The sequence below is a fragment of the Polypterus senegalus genome, chromosome 10, assembly GCF_016835505.1.
Source record: "Polypterus senegalus isolate Bchr_013 chromosome 10, ASM1683550v1, whole genome shotgun sequence".
Classification (NCBI taxonomy): Eukaryota; Metazoa; Chordata; class Cladistia; order Polypteriformes; family Polypteridae; genus Polypterus; species Polypterus senegalus.
The window spans coordinates 141,353,284-141,369,869 of NC_053163.1; the positions used below are offsets into that span (position 1 = coordinate 141,353,284).

General features: G+C 39.4%; 1 protein-coding gene across 3 annotated transcripts in view; it reads left to right on the forward strand.

Annotated features, from left to right (window-relative positions):
• Positions 1–990: 990 nt before the first annotated feature.
• The window catches only part of dot1l (DOT1-like histone H3K79 methyltransferase), a 137,366-nt gene continuing 121,770 nt past the window's right edge, over positions 991–16,586 (forward strand). For 2 of the 3 annotated variants that reach the window (XM_039766896.1, XM_039766897.1), the window contains exon 1: positions 991–1,397. In XM_039766896.1, coding sequence (XP_039622830.1) covers positions 1,317–1,397 — 81 coding nt within the window. In that variant the 5' untranslated portion in view covers positions 991–1,316. The remainder of the gene's footprint in view (positions 1,398–16,586) is intronic. The other variant, XM_039766899.1, reaches the window with a different exon arrangement.

Genomic DNA, 16,586 nt, shown 5'->3' on the forward strand with positions numbered 1-16,586 from the left:
ACTCACTGACCTGATACTGCAAGCAATTAAGAACTACAGCAGTGAACAATACAACAAAGGAAGAGATTCTGCAATGATGCTGAAGGTGGATGAGCCACATCTTCTAAAGCCAGTCTCAAGCATCATAAGGCAAGCCTCACATGGAATCCACAGGAAATGAGGAAAACAGGCAGACCAAGAAGTAAACTACATGTACTTGAAGCAGAATGACAACCTTGAAGAGCAATCTGGATGAGATACTGGGACAACTTAGCTATTAGCGAAACAAACAGTCTTGATGGACTGAATGGTCTCCTCTTGTCTGTCAGATTTATTTTGTTCGAAGAAACACCTGATGCAGGCACCCACATCTGGGGACAATTGAAGAGACTGGCCCCTGACAGAGATGCCTGAAGAACTGTTGTTGGTGACCTAAGTGCAAGTAAGTATATAAGCAAGTAAGAAAGACACGGTAGGGCCATTAGCCTTTTAATCAGATACGTTAGTTGTTGAATTATAAAGGCATTGTCACCTGAGACTATACATAAGATTTTCTGGAGGGCTCAGCTCCCTTCAAACTCTGACTTGCTGCTCTTTTAGTCCGCACAGTCAAAAATGCAACTCAAACTGCGTATGTGACATTGCTGTTCCCTGGGTCGAAGGTACGTCGTCCTAGCTCCGGTCCCTCCGTAACACCTCTGCAGGGGGATTTCTTTGAATGAGACGATCAGATTGACGTGATCTGACACTCATAAAATCCACGCCACTATTACTCACAGCTAATCAGTCGTGACGTGCAGGCGGACTTGTGGAAACCGTGACATTTTTCAAAACCCACGAAGCTCCCCACCCCCACCCCCTCTCCGCACGCTTGGCTTTGTCTGCAGGGAGGCATGGAGTCAAGGCGCCCCCGCGCAGAGCACATGGTACGTCCCGCCCATTGACCCTGACGGGCAAGTACCACCCGACTGTATCATAACAACGCAGCCGACCACCCTCTAGTACAAGGGAGAGCGGGATCTACAGAGTTCGGCTAACGTTCAAGGAATCGACTTGTTTTTCAAAAACGAGCGCAGAGCTTGACGCGGTGTGGCCTGAAGCTTGGCTGCGCCCGTGGTCCCCCCTGGTACAGCGCGTTGGTAGCTGCCGGGTTGTGCTCGTTTTTTGACGCCGGTTGAAGATGGCGGCGGCGCAGGAGGGTCGGAGCTGCTGTGACTGAGGATCTGTTCACCTCTGCCGCTTGGATTCTTATTATTCCTAGGATTATTTATTATATATATATATATATATGTGCCTCCCAAGTGACTGAATTGTAGCTTGCTGTCCGAGGATTGGAGATGGGAGAGAAGCTGGAGCTGCGCTTGAAGTCTCCGGCAGGAGCCGAGCCAGCCTCTTACCCCTGGCCGCTACCTGTCTATGTAAGTTCGGGGCAGGGAGGACGGGAGCGGGCACGTCTGGGGCATGAGCAAGGCGAGCAGAGATGGCTAGGAAGGACCTGTTTGACAGTATTCACGGGTTGCACTGAACTAAGTTTAAGAATGACAGCAGTTTTTATAAAATGAGTGTTGGAGCAGGGGGTAAGTGGCATTGATCGGGAGTGCGAGTGGGGCAGACGCTATTAAGGGTGTAGACGAAAGAACAGTGAAGTTCTAGAAGGGTTAGCAGATGTGGTTTGTCAGTAGGAATAGGATTTAAAAAAATGAAATTTGAATGAGACTGAAGGCATGGAATACAAGATAAAAGATACAGGTGTCAAGATCGGGGGCAACTGGCATAGTTTGATAGAAGGTGATTTGATAGAGCTGTTGGCTTATTAACTACATTAGGACCCCGGACAGAGGGTAAGAGAAGGTGCAGAAATAGGCTCTTAGAGGGGAGAACCGAGAGGGTAAAATGTAAGTTGGCGTCAGTAAATGCTGAAACCGAGACGGGTCAGTGCCAGGGAGGGCAATAACTGAGCAAGAGGATGGTGGTCTCTCAGAATTAGGATTAGAATCAGAGCAGCCCTTTTGCGGGGTGCGAGTAGAGACTGAGTGAAGAGGCAGTAGGGTAAAAGCAAGGGATGATGAATTGATTGAGGTAAGTCAAACAAACAGAACACACGGAATAAGAATAACAGCAGTGGCAGAGTGTGCTAGTGGGGTAATGACAGGGCCATGTGGCACAGGACTGGGTAAAGAGTGTGAAAAGCTGGTATAGAAGGAACTTATGAACATGTAATTATGGGATACACATAGCAGGCATAAACATAGAGTTTAGCTGTTAAAGAATAAGTTTAAGATTTGGTGCCAGTGAGGTACTATGACAATAGAAAATGGAGAAAGAACAGATCTACCTGAACACAAAACAAAAGTAACATTAATGTTAGGTGGTTGAAAATATAGTTGAAAGGTATTTTTGGTCCACAGCAGTGGAATAAAGCCAGCTGCATACAGTTATTTTCAAGTAAAATAATAAAGATGAAAAGGGGGGAATTTTAGAGGCAGTTGTTGGAAAATGTGATTAAAAGCAGGACTTTTGAGCCTCAAGCAAAACTAATAGTATATATTGTTAAGCAGAAGTTAATGAGTCAGAGGCAAGAGCAACTAAAGCTTTTTTTTTTTAGAATGAGGGTAAGTTTAGGGGTAACAGATAAACTGGTTTAATGAGAATTAAATCCAGAGAGGTCAGTAGTTAACTACTGTACTTTTTTTTTTTTTTTGCTTTGCTCAGGGATGAACATGCTTAAGGGTGAGTGTTATTCTGTTCAGGTGTTGCAGCAAAATTGTTGCGGTAAGAGAGGCAGGTATTAGAGAGAGCCACTTTTGAAGCACAATGATAACCTGGGGCAATGACCATAAAAAAAAAAGAAAAACAGCATAGCTGACAGAGTGAGAGGATAAGACCAGAGGCAGTTAATAACTAATGAGGTGATAGATGAAGTGGGACACACAGGGATAAGGGACAGGACAGCTGTCAGAAAATATAAATGAAAGTGGAGAACAGCACCACAAGGAGACAATGTAAGGAAAAGGCGAGGCAGGACACAATGAATAGAAATCGGGACACTTTTATGTTACTAGAATTAAGATTCTGCTTAGGGTGGTGGCACAATGGCAAATTATGTGCTGTGGGATTGCTTTCACATGAATTCAGCACCATGGGTTCAGTGTGCCCAGATGTTATCCATATGGAGTGTGCATAGTTTTCCTCCACCTTAGTTTAAGAATATTCTGTCAGAGCTGGTTTGGATTCTGTGAATGGTCAGATTACTTAAACTGACCTGTTGGGGTCTGAATTGACTTACTGCTGTCAAAGTGGTAGTTGTAAGAGTTGTGCTGCCTGCGAATGATCTGTCTGTTGTATGAGAGTTTGAAGAAAGTTAAGTCCTTCTGGATTCAGCTAGTGTGTCCGGAGAGTCTTTCTGGTAAAAATGTGCATTGCGCGGCTTAAGATGCAGTCCTCCCGCTGTTTCAGTTTGTTTGAATCTAAACCGCCAGTGTTGTGCCAGGTGCGTCACTGGCACCTTGTAGTTTCCAAGTGAGGAGGCATGAGTGGGAGGGATGGAAAAGAGACTCAAGAGTGCTGCCCTCCACATGCAGGAAGCTATTGGCTACAGGGTTGTGCCAAGACGCCAGTGAGGCACTGTCAGAGCTCAGGAAAAAGCTTTTTTTTTTTTCTTTCTTGTCATTGTGTTTGGGATCTAAACAGGGAGAGAGAATGGATCTGCTGCAGCATGGACAGAGAATAATTTATTATAATGGGATTGGTTGTTGGGGTTGGGTAAGAGGTTTTAATCAGAGAGATGAAAAGAAACAGCTGTTGGGAAAACAACCTCCTTCTGTGCAGTAGGGTTAATGGGATGTACTGCCACAGCTGCTGCTTCTGCTTGATTGGCCGGGCACAGAGTTGCAACTGAATGTATTGTGATGTGCTATACTATTTATACAGTATAATATACAACCATGTCATATAATATAGCATTTTAGCGTGTTAGCCATCCTTCCATAGATTTTCTATGCCACTCATCCAGTTCATGATCGTAGCCATCCTGTGAGATGACATGGGATAAACAAAAAATTAAGCACTCTTTTATGCATCTTCTTTTATAGTATATACTTGTACATTTTGTATTGGGTTTCAGATTTATGAGTGATTCAGGTTTGGCTGTTCTGAGTCCGTGTGCAATGTGATGTACTGACAACTCCTCTGCAATTGATTTCTCCCTTGGCTGATCCTGCCAGGATAGACTTCAGCTCCTCACAGCACAAAAGTCTAAAAAGAGAATTCTAGAATATGTGTACTGTATATAAAAAGTATATGGTACATTTAATTAAATAACTGGAGTGAAGGTATATATGAAAATTCATAGTCTAGTAAATTTCATAGTACAGTACCCTAAAAGATGAAGTTCAGTGAGTATTGCGCTAAATCAAAACGCCTATGAAGTGTTCCTTTTCTTAAGATCACCTTCCTTTTAATGGTTCTATGGAGTCAAAGCTTGTCAAGCCAATAGTAAGATGGATTTACTGTACTTGCCTCTGTATCTAAATAAGAGCAAGGGCGGCCAGCAGCACACTCAGTCGTGTTTTGGCTTTGAGCACACACAGATCCAGGGCTCTCAGCGCATATATAGCGTATAAGGACAATACTTTATAAATGAAACGGAGACGACTAAGCGAAGAAGAAAGCAGCGCGGAGAAAACAGACTCAAAAGCGTTGGCGAGACAAAAAAGAAAAAGAATAATTTAGGTCCAAATTCAGAAAATAAGGAAAGTAATTATCAGCCCAGAACAACTGGAATTGGGGGAAAAAAAAGCATGTCCAATCCAGACGGTGGCGGTATACAGATGCAGAGCAGGTTAGAGATTATGAAAGCAGTGGAATTCGAAAGGCTCAAAAAAAAAAAGTTGGCGCGATACACATGTGGAGAAAGAATATGAAAGTAGGAAAATTACAAAAAAAAAAGAAAGTAAAGATCGCAGGAGTGCAAACAAATGGAAATTATTACTTGAAAAAGGGAAAATAATCACCATGGACCAGGTGTCATTGAAACAAAAGCAGGACAAAGCGAGGTCAGAAATAAAAGACAGAGTAGAAAACAAAGTAAAAGGTCATAAAGAGCTTAAAAAACAAAGGGGGGCCAAACACATGCAGAGCAGGTTAGAGATAATAAAAACTAGAATTTAAAAGACTCAAAAAAAAAAACATAGGCGCGAAACACATGCAGAGCAAGATACAGAATAGGAAAGCAGAAAAAAACGACAGTGTCAAAACAAGAAAGCAAACATTGCATTAGCGCAAAGAAAGAGAAATTATTACTTGGAGAAATAACAAAAAGGCGAATAGAGATCGAATATATGGACATAGGTGATATGTCAGAAGTAGGTAAATATTGTAAGGCTTTGAAGTTTAAGTCAAGAGAATTTCAAAAAATTCTACCTCACGTGCATTTATTGGTTACTTTGCAAAAAAATTATTAACTGCTGATGATGTACAGTAGATTGTTTTGTCTGTGCTGAAATTCCAAACAGACAGAAACCTATCCTAAATTATGGTACAAAGTCAATTAACACGTCTCACGGAGCTCATTTAAGAGATTCCGAACGTTGGGACTCGAAAGGTTCCACATTTTGTTTTTGCAGAAGTTCTGAAATAAAAGTGAAACTAATGAAATAGCAACAATTGAAAGAAAAAAAAATCTTAAAAGTGTGTATCTGGAAAAACAAAAACGGGGGTTGGCAAGCGAAGTGAGCAATGGGCAAAGCCCCCTAGTATAGATATACAGATAGATGTATAGATTATTATTATTATTTTGGGCCAGTGTGCCAACTCTTTGCCTTGGTTGTGCTTACAGGTTAAAAAACTTTTACACAGACAGTGCTGTTGTGCTTGCACTTTGGTATAACATGTAAGAAGTGCTGAAAGTGTTTGGAGTGGCTATTACATGCCTCTTGTTTCAAGTTGAGTTTACATAAGTGTCAAGTTGTTTTAAAGTAAAGTATACAGTTTGTGTGTATTCATGTGAACCAAGGTTGAAACTAAGACCTGTTCAAAGTATCCAGTTCTGAGTCCTGAGGGCTGCAGGTTTCCTGTGTGCAGATGATGAATGTCCTCATATCCTCTTTAGACTGTAGTCTTTGAAGATGGCCTCTAAATTTGAGGTAGTGGTTCTTTGTCAATATGCTGTGTGCAAGTGAGAAATTCATTGCATTGTGCTTGACACCGGTGGTGAAGCAACAGCCAAATACTTGGAGACTGTTTTCAATTTAATGCTCCGTATATGTCGCCATAACTGCCTATAGTGTTCTGGAGGGTGTGGGTAAAAAAGAATGAAGTGTAAGCACTAAATGAGCTTCACCTTCAGGATGAGGAGCTTTATTGTTGAGGTGTAAATGTCATGAGGATGTCTTCTGTGCGCACCTTGGGCTGTACCATAAACAGTATATTAGGAGGGACAGTCCCCACATCAGAGTATTACAATTGTTGCTGATTTGAGAGCACCTAGTAATTCCCTAAAAGGAGCAGGAGACTTTCTGGGCAAAGCAGAGTCTGAACTACCATGCTGCTGACCTGAATGACATTTTCTGTAGGATCAGTACATAGTGAAGACTGGAACTTGTGTGAAAGACCAGTATATACATAAACCTACACTACCTGTCAAAAATTTTAGAATCCCCCAGTTTTTCTTCAGATTTAGTCAATAGAAATGCAATTAATGTCGTAGAATGGTGAAAAAGTAAGCAGTAAACTCCCAGAGGGTAAAATGTTAACTTTAGGTTAGGAAAAACTGAATAAAAGGAAATTTCAGAATACTACAAATGGGCCATCTCCAGGGAACAACTATTAGGTTACAACCTACAGGAGTTCTGCAGCAATTAAAGTAAATTAGGCCTTACAAGTTGAAGCAATTAATTTGCACAGGTAACCCAACTTCTTTTGATTACTTAAAACATGTCTGTACACCCTATACAGCCTATAAACTTGTAAATTCCAGTGATAATAGCAAGAAAACAGATTAACAAATGAAACGAGACAAAGCATAATTACCCTTAGTACAGGCCTTTCATTTAGAGAAACTGCAAAAAAATCAAAGTTCCAGGGAGTAAAGTTGCATCCTATGCAATCCAAAGACAATTGGAAACTGGAAGAAACTCTCATAGGAAGAGATCTTGCAGCACTGAAGTCACAAGCCAATCAGAAGACAAGTTTCTGAGGGTCACCAGCTTGCATGTTAGGCGCCACATAGCACAACAGCTTAATAGTGTTGGAAAAAATTAATTCTCAGTTTCTACTGTGATGAGGAGACATTGTGCTACAGGTTTGATAGGGTCAGTGGCCATAAGAAAACCATTCCATAAGGACAAAATAGGGCCTTGAAATACTGGATGTGCACTACTGCAGACTGGGAGAAAGTCTTATGAACTGATGAATTAAAATCTGAAATCTTTGGTTCATCACACTGGGTGTTTTTTACGCCATCAAGTTGGTGAAAGGATGTATGACACCAACTTTCAAACATGGAGGAGGAAAGTGCGATGGTCTGGGGTTCTTTTGTTGGAGGCAGAATTGGTTACTTGCACAGAGTGGCTGGCATTCTGAATCAAAAGGATTGCCACAGTTTGGCTGTTTTGTCAAGAAAAGGTGGCAACTTTGATGAATCAAAAATGTGAATAAAATTTTGTACATTTAATGATTTCCTGACTTATTTTTTTACTTGCCATTGTTCTATGCATTGATTTCATGAAACATTAAACCACTAAAGTGTGTGGATTTCTATTAAAACTGAAAAAAACTGAAGTCATCTAAAAACCTTTCCCTGGTAGTGTACAAATGTCCACTATTTAATTCGGCATACAAACCAGAATATTGAATTAGAAAATTATGGAATGCAGAAATATAGCTGACTGAGTGATATTGGATATTTATTAGTCATAGTGCTTATAGATATTTAAACCCATTACAGAACCTTTTAGTTTGTGGCTTTTTTGCTGTATTGCAACCTATAAGACCATAGAGACATGAGCAGTGTCTTTCTTGGGTTTTTTAAGTCCTATAAAATGGCAAATAATTTATTTCAGCAAAAGCTAATGTTCATCTGTTCAGGTAATGATAAGTTTTTTTTCTTCATATAATTCAAACCTCAGAGAGTGGCATGATGGGTAATTTCCCTATGAAGATTACACATTCACTCTTTCTCTATGTGTGGTTTTTCTCTGAATTTTGAAATGCATACTGACTTGGTTATTTGAGTAATAGACTTTTACCCTGTCCAAAGTTACTTCTTGCCTTGTTCCGTTGTGTTTAATAATAAATGGTGGCATAAATGAACTTCTTTTGTTGCTAAACTAAATTGTGATTTCACCAGGCAGAACACCGAGATGCAATGATTTGAGTTCAAGTACCTCTAACTTTTCCTGCATTTCTTTAGCCTTTTCAGAAAGCAGAAGTGCATTTGTCCTTTTTTAATTACTAGGGGGCTTTGCCCCCTGCTCACTTCGCTCGCCAACCCCCATTTTTGTTTTTCAGGATACCCACTTTTAAGATTTTTTTTTCTTTGAATTTATGCTATTTCATTAGTTTTACTTTTATTTCAGAGCTTCTGTAAAAGCAATATTTGGAATCTTTCGAGTCCCAATGTGCTGAATCTTTTTAATGAGGTTAGTGAGACGTGTTTAATGACTTTGTACCGTAATTTAGGATAGGTTTCTCTGTTTGGAATTTCAGCACAGACAAAACGATCTACATTATCAGCAGTTAATGTTTTTTTTTTGCAAAGTAACCAATAAATGCATGCAAGGTAAACTCCGTTTTTGAAATTCTCTTGACTTAAACTTCAAAGCCTTGCAATATTTACCTACTTCTGACATATCACCTATGTCCATATATTCAATCTATATTGGCCTTTTCGTTATTTCTCCGAGTAATAATTTCTCTTACTTTGCGCCAATGCGATGTTTACTTTATTTGGTTGGACACTGTCGTTTTTTTCTGCTTTCATATTCTGTATCTTGCTCTGCATGTGTTTCTGTGAGTCTTTTTTTTTCTGAATTCCAGTTTTTATTATCTCTAACCTGCTCTACATGTGTTTGGTCCCTTGTTTTTTAAGCTCTTTATGACGTTTTACTTTGTTTTCTACTCTGTCTTTTATTTCTGACCTTGCTTTGTCCTGTTTTTGCTTCGGTGACACCTGTTCTGTGGTGATTACTTTCCCTTGTTCGAGTAATAATTTCCATTTGTTTGCACTCCTGCGATCTTTACTTTCTTTTTTTTTATACTTTCTAATTTTCCTACTTTCATATTCTTTAACTTTCTCCAGATGTGTATCACGCCAACTTTTTTTTTTTTTTTTTGATCCTTTCGAATTCCACTGCTTTCATAATCTCTAACCTGTTCTGCATGTGTATAGTGGTAACGTCCGGATTAGACGTGCTTTTTTTCAATTCCACTTGTTCCAGGCTGATAATTACTTTCCTTATTTTCTGAATTTGCACCTGGATTACTCTTTTTTGTCTCTCCAATGCTTTTGATTCTGTTTTCTCCACGCTGCTTTCTTCTTCGCTTAGTCGTCTACGTTTCATTTATAACGTATTGTCCTTATACGCTTTATATGCGCTGAGAGTCCTGGATCTGTGTGTGCTCAAAGCCAAAACACGACTGAGTGTGTTTCTCCCCGTGCTGTTATTTGGTGTGTCTTTTAAGAATCTCATGTTCTACGTCATCGTGGGATGGTCCTGGGTTAATCTCTTGGCACAAAGTCTCAAGTTTAAGGTCCCCGCGAGATGCTCCATGGTCAATCTCTTTAGTCTTGAGGGTCGTTTAAGTGTCTTCCATAAGATCACGTATCGTTGCCCTACTGTTTCTTTCCAGGACTTTTTTTTTTTATAATAGAGAGATGTCTTCAGTATGGTGGTCCAAGCCAGGTCATCCAAGATCTGTATATTCATGAATATGAAAAATGTATCCATTTTTATTGATGCACGACAAGTGCTGAACCCTTTGTTGTGAGGTAGATTAAAGAATTGAGGCTGCTTTATCATATAGAGATTGAGTTTTGGAAATTAATCCCGGTGTCCCTGTGAACACAAGGGGAACATGCAAGCACCACATAGAAGACATTTTATCAGGGAACTGAATTGATGTCCAAATGCTGTGAAGTGTCTTTTATGCAAACAGTACACAGGTTCAAAAATATCTTGTTTACTCTAAGATCTTCTTGTTATCTGTCATATTGAGTTGTTTCTCACAATAGTGTTACCACTTTCCCTTTGTTCTAATAACAGTTGTTTCTTATCAGTCACCAAATCAGATTCTGTTTTTTAATGAGAATTTCTAGCGAAAGAATTTTAATTGAGAAAAAAATATAACTCTTTCATAAGCTCTCTGAGATGGTCAGAATTTCTTGGAATGCAAAGAATAAATATAAGAGCAAAAAATATGTCTGCTTCTCCTGCTGAGAGAGGTCTCTGTGTCTTTTGCTTTTTATTCAAACATATTTCAAATAAAAACGATACTTGGTTTCAACCAAAGGTTTGAAGAATGTGTTGCTTGAGAAGAGTTCATAGTCTGTCTTGTGTTGTGCTGTTATGTCTGCCAGTTGTTTCTGAAGAGTTATTTACATCTAGTTAGTAAATCACTTTCCCCAATCTATGAAACTCTTAAGTTGTACAGCACTTAAGAAACAGTCTTGGGCTTCTCTACATCAGTCTGCTCTACTCATAGTGCAGATTTTAAATTTTGAAATTGAGTGAGGTATGCTGAAAACTGGGATGTAGCTTAAGAAATGATTCAGTTTTTAACATTTTTCCAATGTCAGTGGTGTATTTGTTTTTAATAAAATTAGCTATTTGACCTTCTTTAATTGAATAGTTTTGATATAATACATATTGTTTACTACTTATATAGTTCCTCATGTCTTCTTGGATAAAATTGCCTACTAAATAAATAAAAGGAGTTCAATGAGCATGTCAGTGGTTTCTCATAATATATCAAAAGATTCTAATTATATTATGTTTTTTGATTATTGCTGTTTAATTTTATTTTCCACCCATTTTCTGTACTTGCCTCAGAGATGGCACCAGTATGTCTATCACTCTAGATTACCCATCAGTACAATGACTTTAAGATTGACAGTGCTGGTCAAGGGTAGCAATCTGCTCTAAACAGTTAACTCTCAAAATGAATGTGGTTTTATAGAGTGCTTTTGCTTTGGGCAAGTGTGGAAACAGTGTACCTTCAGCTAAGGCCCCTGTGTTCTTAACAGCAATGTCCATACATGTGGCTGGTTTATCATTTGTGCATATCCTCCTTGGTGGTGCACTTTATGTCACAGTCCAATAGGTGTGTTTGATCAGTGTTTTAGGTAACCAGCGTGTAACCAGCCATCTCTGAATACAGATGATAAGAATTCTAGAAGGCTTGCCAGTTTATTGCACAAATCATTCATGGACTTGCTCCACAGTCACTGAATAATACAAATGTTTTTGGACTGTATGAAGTAATTGGCATTCCCAGAGGCAGAACAAGTGAACTGTACACAGAAACCACAACACATTGGAAAGAGTCCATGCTCTGTGAGCTGGCAACATACTTGGTTTCATTCACATTTAAAAATTTTGGAATTGCATATATGCAGGTTTATCTTGTATACTGGTTCTGGAAAAATACCAAAAAACCCAAATTTTAAAATTGCATAGTGCTAGCATTTTTAGGATTTTTTTTTATGCCGGAACTAAACATCAGCTTTTCTCTCCATCCCCTGTCCACCTACTTCCCTCAACATTCGCTACTGCAGTTGTGGTAGAGTGTCTGTTTCATTTACTACGTTAAATGAAACTACATGCTTCAATGCGATCTGGACATCACCATGGGGAGAGGGGGTGTACACGATCTGTACTTTACAGAGACCTTATAAACCACTCCCCCTTAACTGCTTTTATGTGATTGGGGCTTAATGGCTATCAAGAAGGAAGTGGTGCATAATGCGGCACATTGGGGCTGTACAAGAGGGAGACTGGAGTAACATAGGAGGTTTTGGAGCTATTCCTTTGTTTGATTTGGACCTGTTTTGGAACCAGTATTAAGGTCTGAAGGCTGGTATCAATACTGAAGTCAAAAATTTAGTACAGATCCAACATACAGTACATACATACATATACTAATGGTGTGGTACAAGCAGGAGGTTACTACTTAAGGAAATTTAGTTTTAGAAATTTCATCTGTCACAGCTGTACCAGCTGAAGCTTCCTTCGGTCACTGCCCACAAAGAACAATAAATTACAAAACATGTTTCGTATTGGTATGGCACCAGCCTTTCAAAATGCTGAACTTGATATGTGAGTTAGCAAAAGTGTTTTATGTACTTTTTTTTTAACACTGCTTGATGTGAAGTTATAGTGATTAGTGTTGAGAACAAAATACATTAATTAGTTACTAAATGAAAAATCACACAATGCAGTAATAGGAACATAAAATTGCACATACTAAACATAAAATCACACCAACCTTAACAAAAGTAAAACAAAATAAGTATTACACATGAGATGAATTAGAATTATGCAAATGTTTCAGTAATTTAATAATCGAGACAAAATAATATCAAAAACACTTTAGACAAAACAAAATCTCTATATCTATATACTAGCAAAATACCTGCGCTTCACAGAGGAGAAGTAGTGTGTTAAAGAAGTAATGAAAAAGAAAAGGAAACATTTTGAAAATAACATAACATGATTGTCAATGTAATTGTTTTGTCACTGTTGTGAGTGATGAATGTTGTTGTCATATATATATATATATATATATATATATTTACACACACATACATAAACATATATATATATACATATCTATACATATACACATATATAAACATATATATATACATATACATACATATCTACATATATACACACACAGCTATTTCGTATCAGTGCAATACGCTGCTTGTTAAAACGGATAACTCCCGCTCTTACGTGCAAGTCTGCGTGGATATTATGAACATAATGCTGCATAAGGTTCGAGCCGCATGTAGACGGACTTTTTTTGTTCTTCGAAGTCACCAAAGCGCCGTGCAAACTCAGTGCGCTCAGTTTATCAGCAAAGTGCGATTTGGGAACACCGTAGTGACGACTTGGTTTAACATTACTTGGCAACAGGGAAAGTGAGGCAAGGTGCACTGGTGCATTTGTGTCTCCCATAAAAGCAGCTTCACTTGAAATCACTTTGTGATTGTGCACGGGTTAAAACGTCCGCTGAAGTGTCAGATTCTTATTTAATTATGCTGCTTTCTGTATCTTCTGCATTGCATTCAGGTTAACCTGATGTTTTGTCTCATAGTGCCGTCTTAGATTAAATTCTGTAATTACAGCCACATTAGCTCCACAAATGAGACACACGGGTTTAGTAAACATATACTCAGCCTCCCATCGGTTTTTAAAGGCTCTATTTTCAGAATCAACTTTTCTCTTCAGCATCGTGTGAGCTAGCTTCGCAATAACTTGATTAACTCGGTAAGTGTTCGGCAAGGCAGCTGAAGCGCTGCATTATGGGATCTGTAGTTTATTGTGTTACCAGCGCTTCATATACCCGGCTTTAATAACAATAATACAGTATATAAAATGATCTCGGGCGGATATAATTACACGGGCGGATGTGGCCCTGCCCTTGAGTTTGACACATATGGACTAAATAGAACTTGAAAAGATATATTTTTTCAAATGTGATCGCAATTCAGATAGAGTTGACGCACTACAGCCTGCATGCCTCAATAAGTCATCCTTCCCTCGCTCTTACTTTTTTACCGTTCATCTAATGAATACACTGAGTATGGCTTTACCAAAACAATCATTGATGGCGAATAAAGTATCCATTATTCGAGTATGTAGATCGGGTTATATATATATATATATATATATATACCAGCGTATCGCAGCGAGAAGTAGTGTGTTAAAAAGCTATGAAAAGAAAAGGGAACATTTTAAAAATAACGTAACATGACTGTCAATATACAGTATTTGTTTTGTGAGTGTTACTGAGTGTTGCTGTCATCAAGGATTTGATTATCATTATTTCTTTCAATCAGGTTCGTATTTGTAGGATGTGTTGTGTTCAAGTTACATTCCGTGTTTGTCAATCGTTGTAAAGATGACAGGTTTCATTCATCGATTCGTTTCTTACTGCATCAATAAACAGCTCGTCTTCTTCTTTATCTGAGACCTGACACACTGCATGCACGGTTTTTTACACTGTCTTCCTTTAGCGGGACATTGACTTTTTCCAACGTGTGCTTTGTTTTGGATTTATGAATATGCTTGTATGTATGAGACGCTTCATATTTTTGCTGCCTTTTCAATTGTGTAATTCGGTTTTGTTCAGCTCTTTGGAACTGTTGCTTTTATCTGTGCACTGCGTCAGTTCACGTGAGCCGCTCGGTGTACATGCATCGAAGTTTCCCAGCTGTGCTGGTGCCATCTCGTGCTATGTCCATGGCTGTATTTAATGTTACCTTAGTCCTGGCACTTAAAACTTTCTCTCGCAGTTTCGCTGAGTTTGTACCAAACACCACCCTGACCATCTCATCTTCCTCTGCATAAGCACAGTCCTTAACCCGTGAATATTTAGTGGGAGTTTGCTATTGGATTGCCGCTGACGGACGGCCTTATATGGGCAGGCACTAAATTACAAACGCCAGCGCAGCCTGTCTATGAACTTAATTTAAAGTGTAGGTTTACATCGTGCTTTGTTTCAAGTAGCAGAAGTCATGAATATGGTTGTATATGTCACTCGCCGCTTCTTATTGTTTCGCTGCCTTCTCAATTATATAATGCATGTTTTCTTCAGCGCTTTTTAGGTCTTCCTGGTTTTCTATGTACTGCGTGATTACGTGGGAGGCGTGATGATGTCACACGAAACTCCCCCACGGCGTTGAAGCTCATCTCCATTACAGTAAATGGAGAAAACTGCTTCCAGTTATGACCATTACGCGTAGAATTTCGATATAAAACCTGCCCAACTTTTGTGGGCACCTGCCAAATTTCAGCCTTCCACCCACACGGGAAGTTGGAGAATTAGTGATGAGGTGAGTGAGTGAGTGAGTGAGTGAGTGAGTGAGTGAGTGAGGGCTTTGCCTTTTATTAGTATAGATATATATATATATAATATAATCCACACTCGCATATACAGTCATGTGAAAACATTAGGACACCCTTTGAAAGCATGTGGTTTTTTGTAACATTTTTAATAAATGGTTATTTCATCTCCGTTTCAACAATACAGAGAGATTAAAGTAATCCAACTAAACAAAGAAAACTGAAGAAAAGTCTTTTCAAGATCTTCTGTAAATGTCATTCTACAAAATGCCTATTCTAACTGAGGAAAAAGATAGGACACCCTTGCCCCTAATAGCGAGTGTTACCTCCTTTGGCTGAAATAACTGCAGTGAGACGGTTCTTGTAGCCATCTACCAGTCTTCGACATCGGTCTGAGGAAATTTTACCCCACTCCTCAATGCAGAACTTTTTCAGCTGTGAGATGTTTGAGGGTTTCTTGCACATACAGCCCTTTTCAAGTCACCCCACAGCATCTCAATGGGATTCAAATCTGGACTTTGACTTGGCCATTCCAGGACTCTCCATTTCTTCTTTTCAGCCAATCTTTGGTTGATTTACTAGTATGTTTTGGGTCATTGTCATGTTGCATGGTCCAGTTCCGCTTCAGCTTTAATTTTCTAACTGATGGTCTCACATGTTCTTCAAGCACCTTCTGATACACAGTAGAATTCATCGTGGATTCTATGATGGTGAGCTGACCAGGTCCTGCTGCAGCAAAGCAGCCCCAAACCATGACACTTCCACCTCCATGCTTCACAGTTGGTATGAGGTTCTTTTCTTGGAATGCTGTGTTTGGTTTACGCCAAACATGTCCTCTGCTGTTGTGTCCAAATAATTCAATTTTGGACTCATCTGTCCAAAGAACATTATTCCAGAAGTCCTGGTCTTTGTCAACTTTATCTCTGGCAAATGTCAGTCTGGCCTCGATGTTTCTCTTGGAAAGCAAAGGTTTCCTCCTTGCACACCTCCCATGCAAGTTAAACTTGTACAGTCTCTTTCTGATTGTAGAGGCATGTACTTCTACATCAACAGTAGCCAGAGCCTGCTGTAGTTCTCGAGATGACACTTTAGGGTTTTGGAGACCTCTTTTAGCATCTTGCGGTCTGCTCTTGGGGTGAACTTGCTGGGGCGACCAGTCCTGGGCATGTTGGCAGTTGTTTTGAAAGCCCTCCACTTGTAGACTATCTTCCGGACAGTGGAATGGCTGATTTCAAAATCTTTTGAGATCTTTTTAAATCCCTTCCCAGACTCATAGGCTGCTACAATCTTTTCTGAAGTCCTCTGACAGCTCTTTGTTCTCACCATGGTGCTCACTCTCACTTCAACAGTCAGGAGCACACCAAACTAAATGTCTGAGGTTTAAATAGGGCAAGCCTCATTCAACATGCAGAGTAACGATCTACTAATTATGTGCACCTGGTGTGATATACCTGTGTGAGATCTGAGCCAATTTAAGAGGGAATACATGTGAGGGTGTCCTATCTTTTCCTCAGTTAGAATAGGCATTTTTGTAGAATG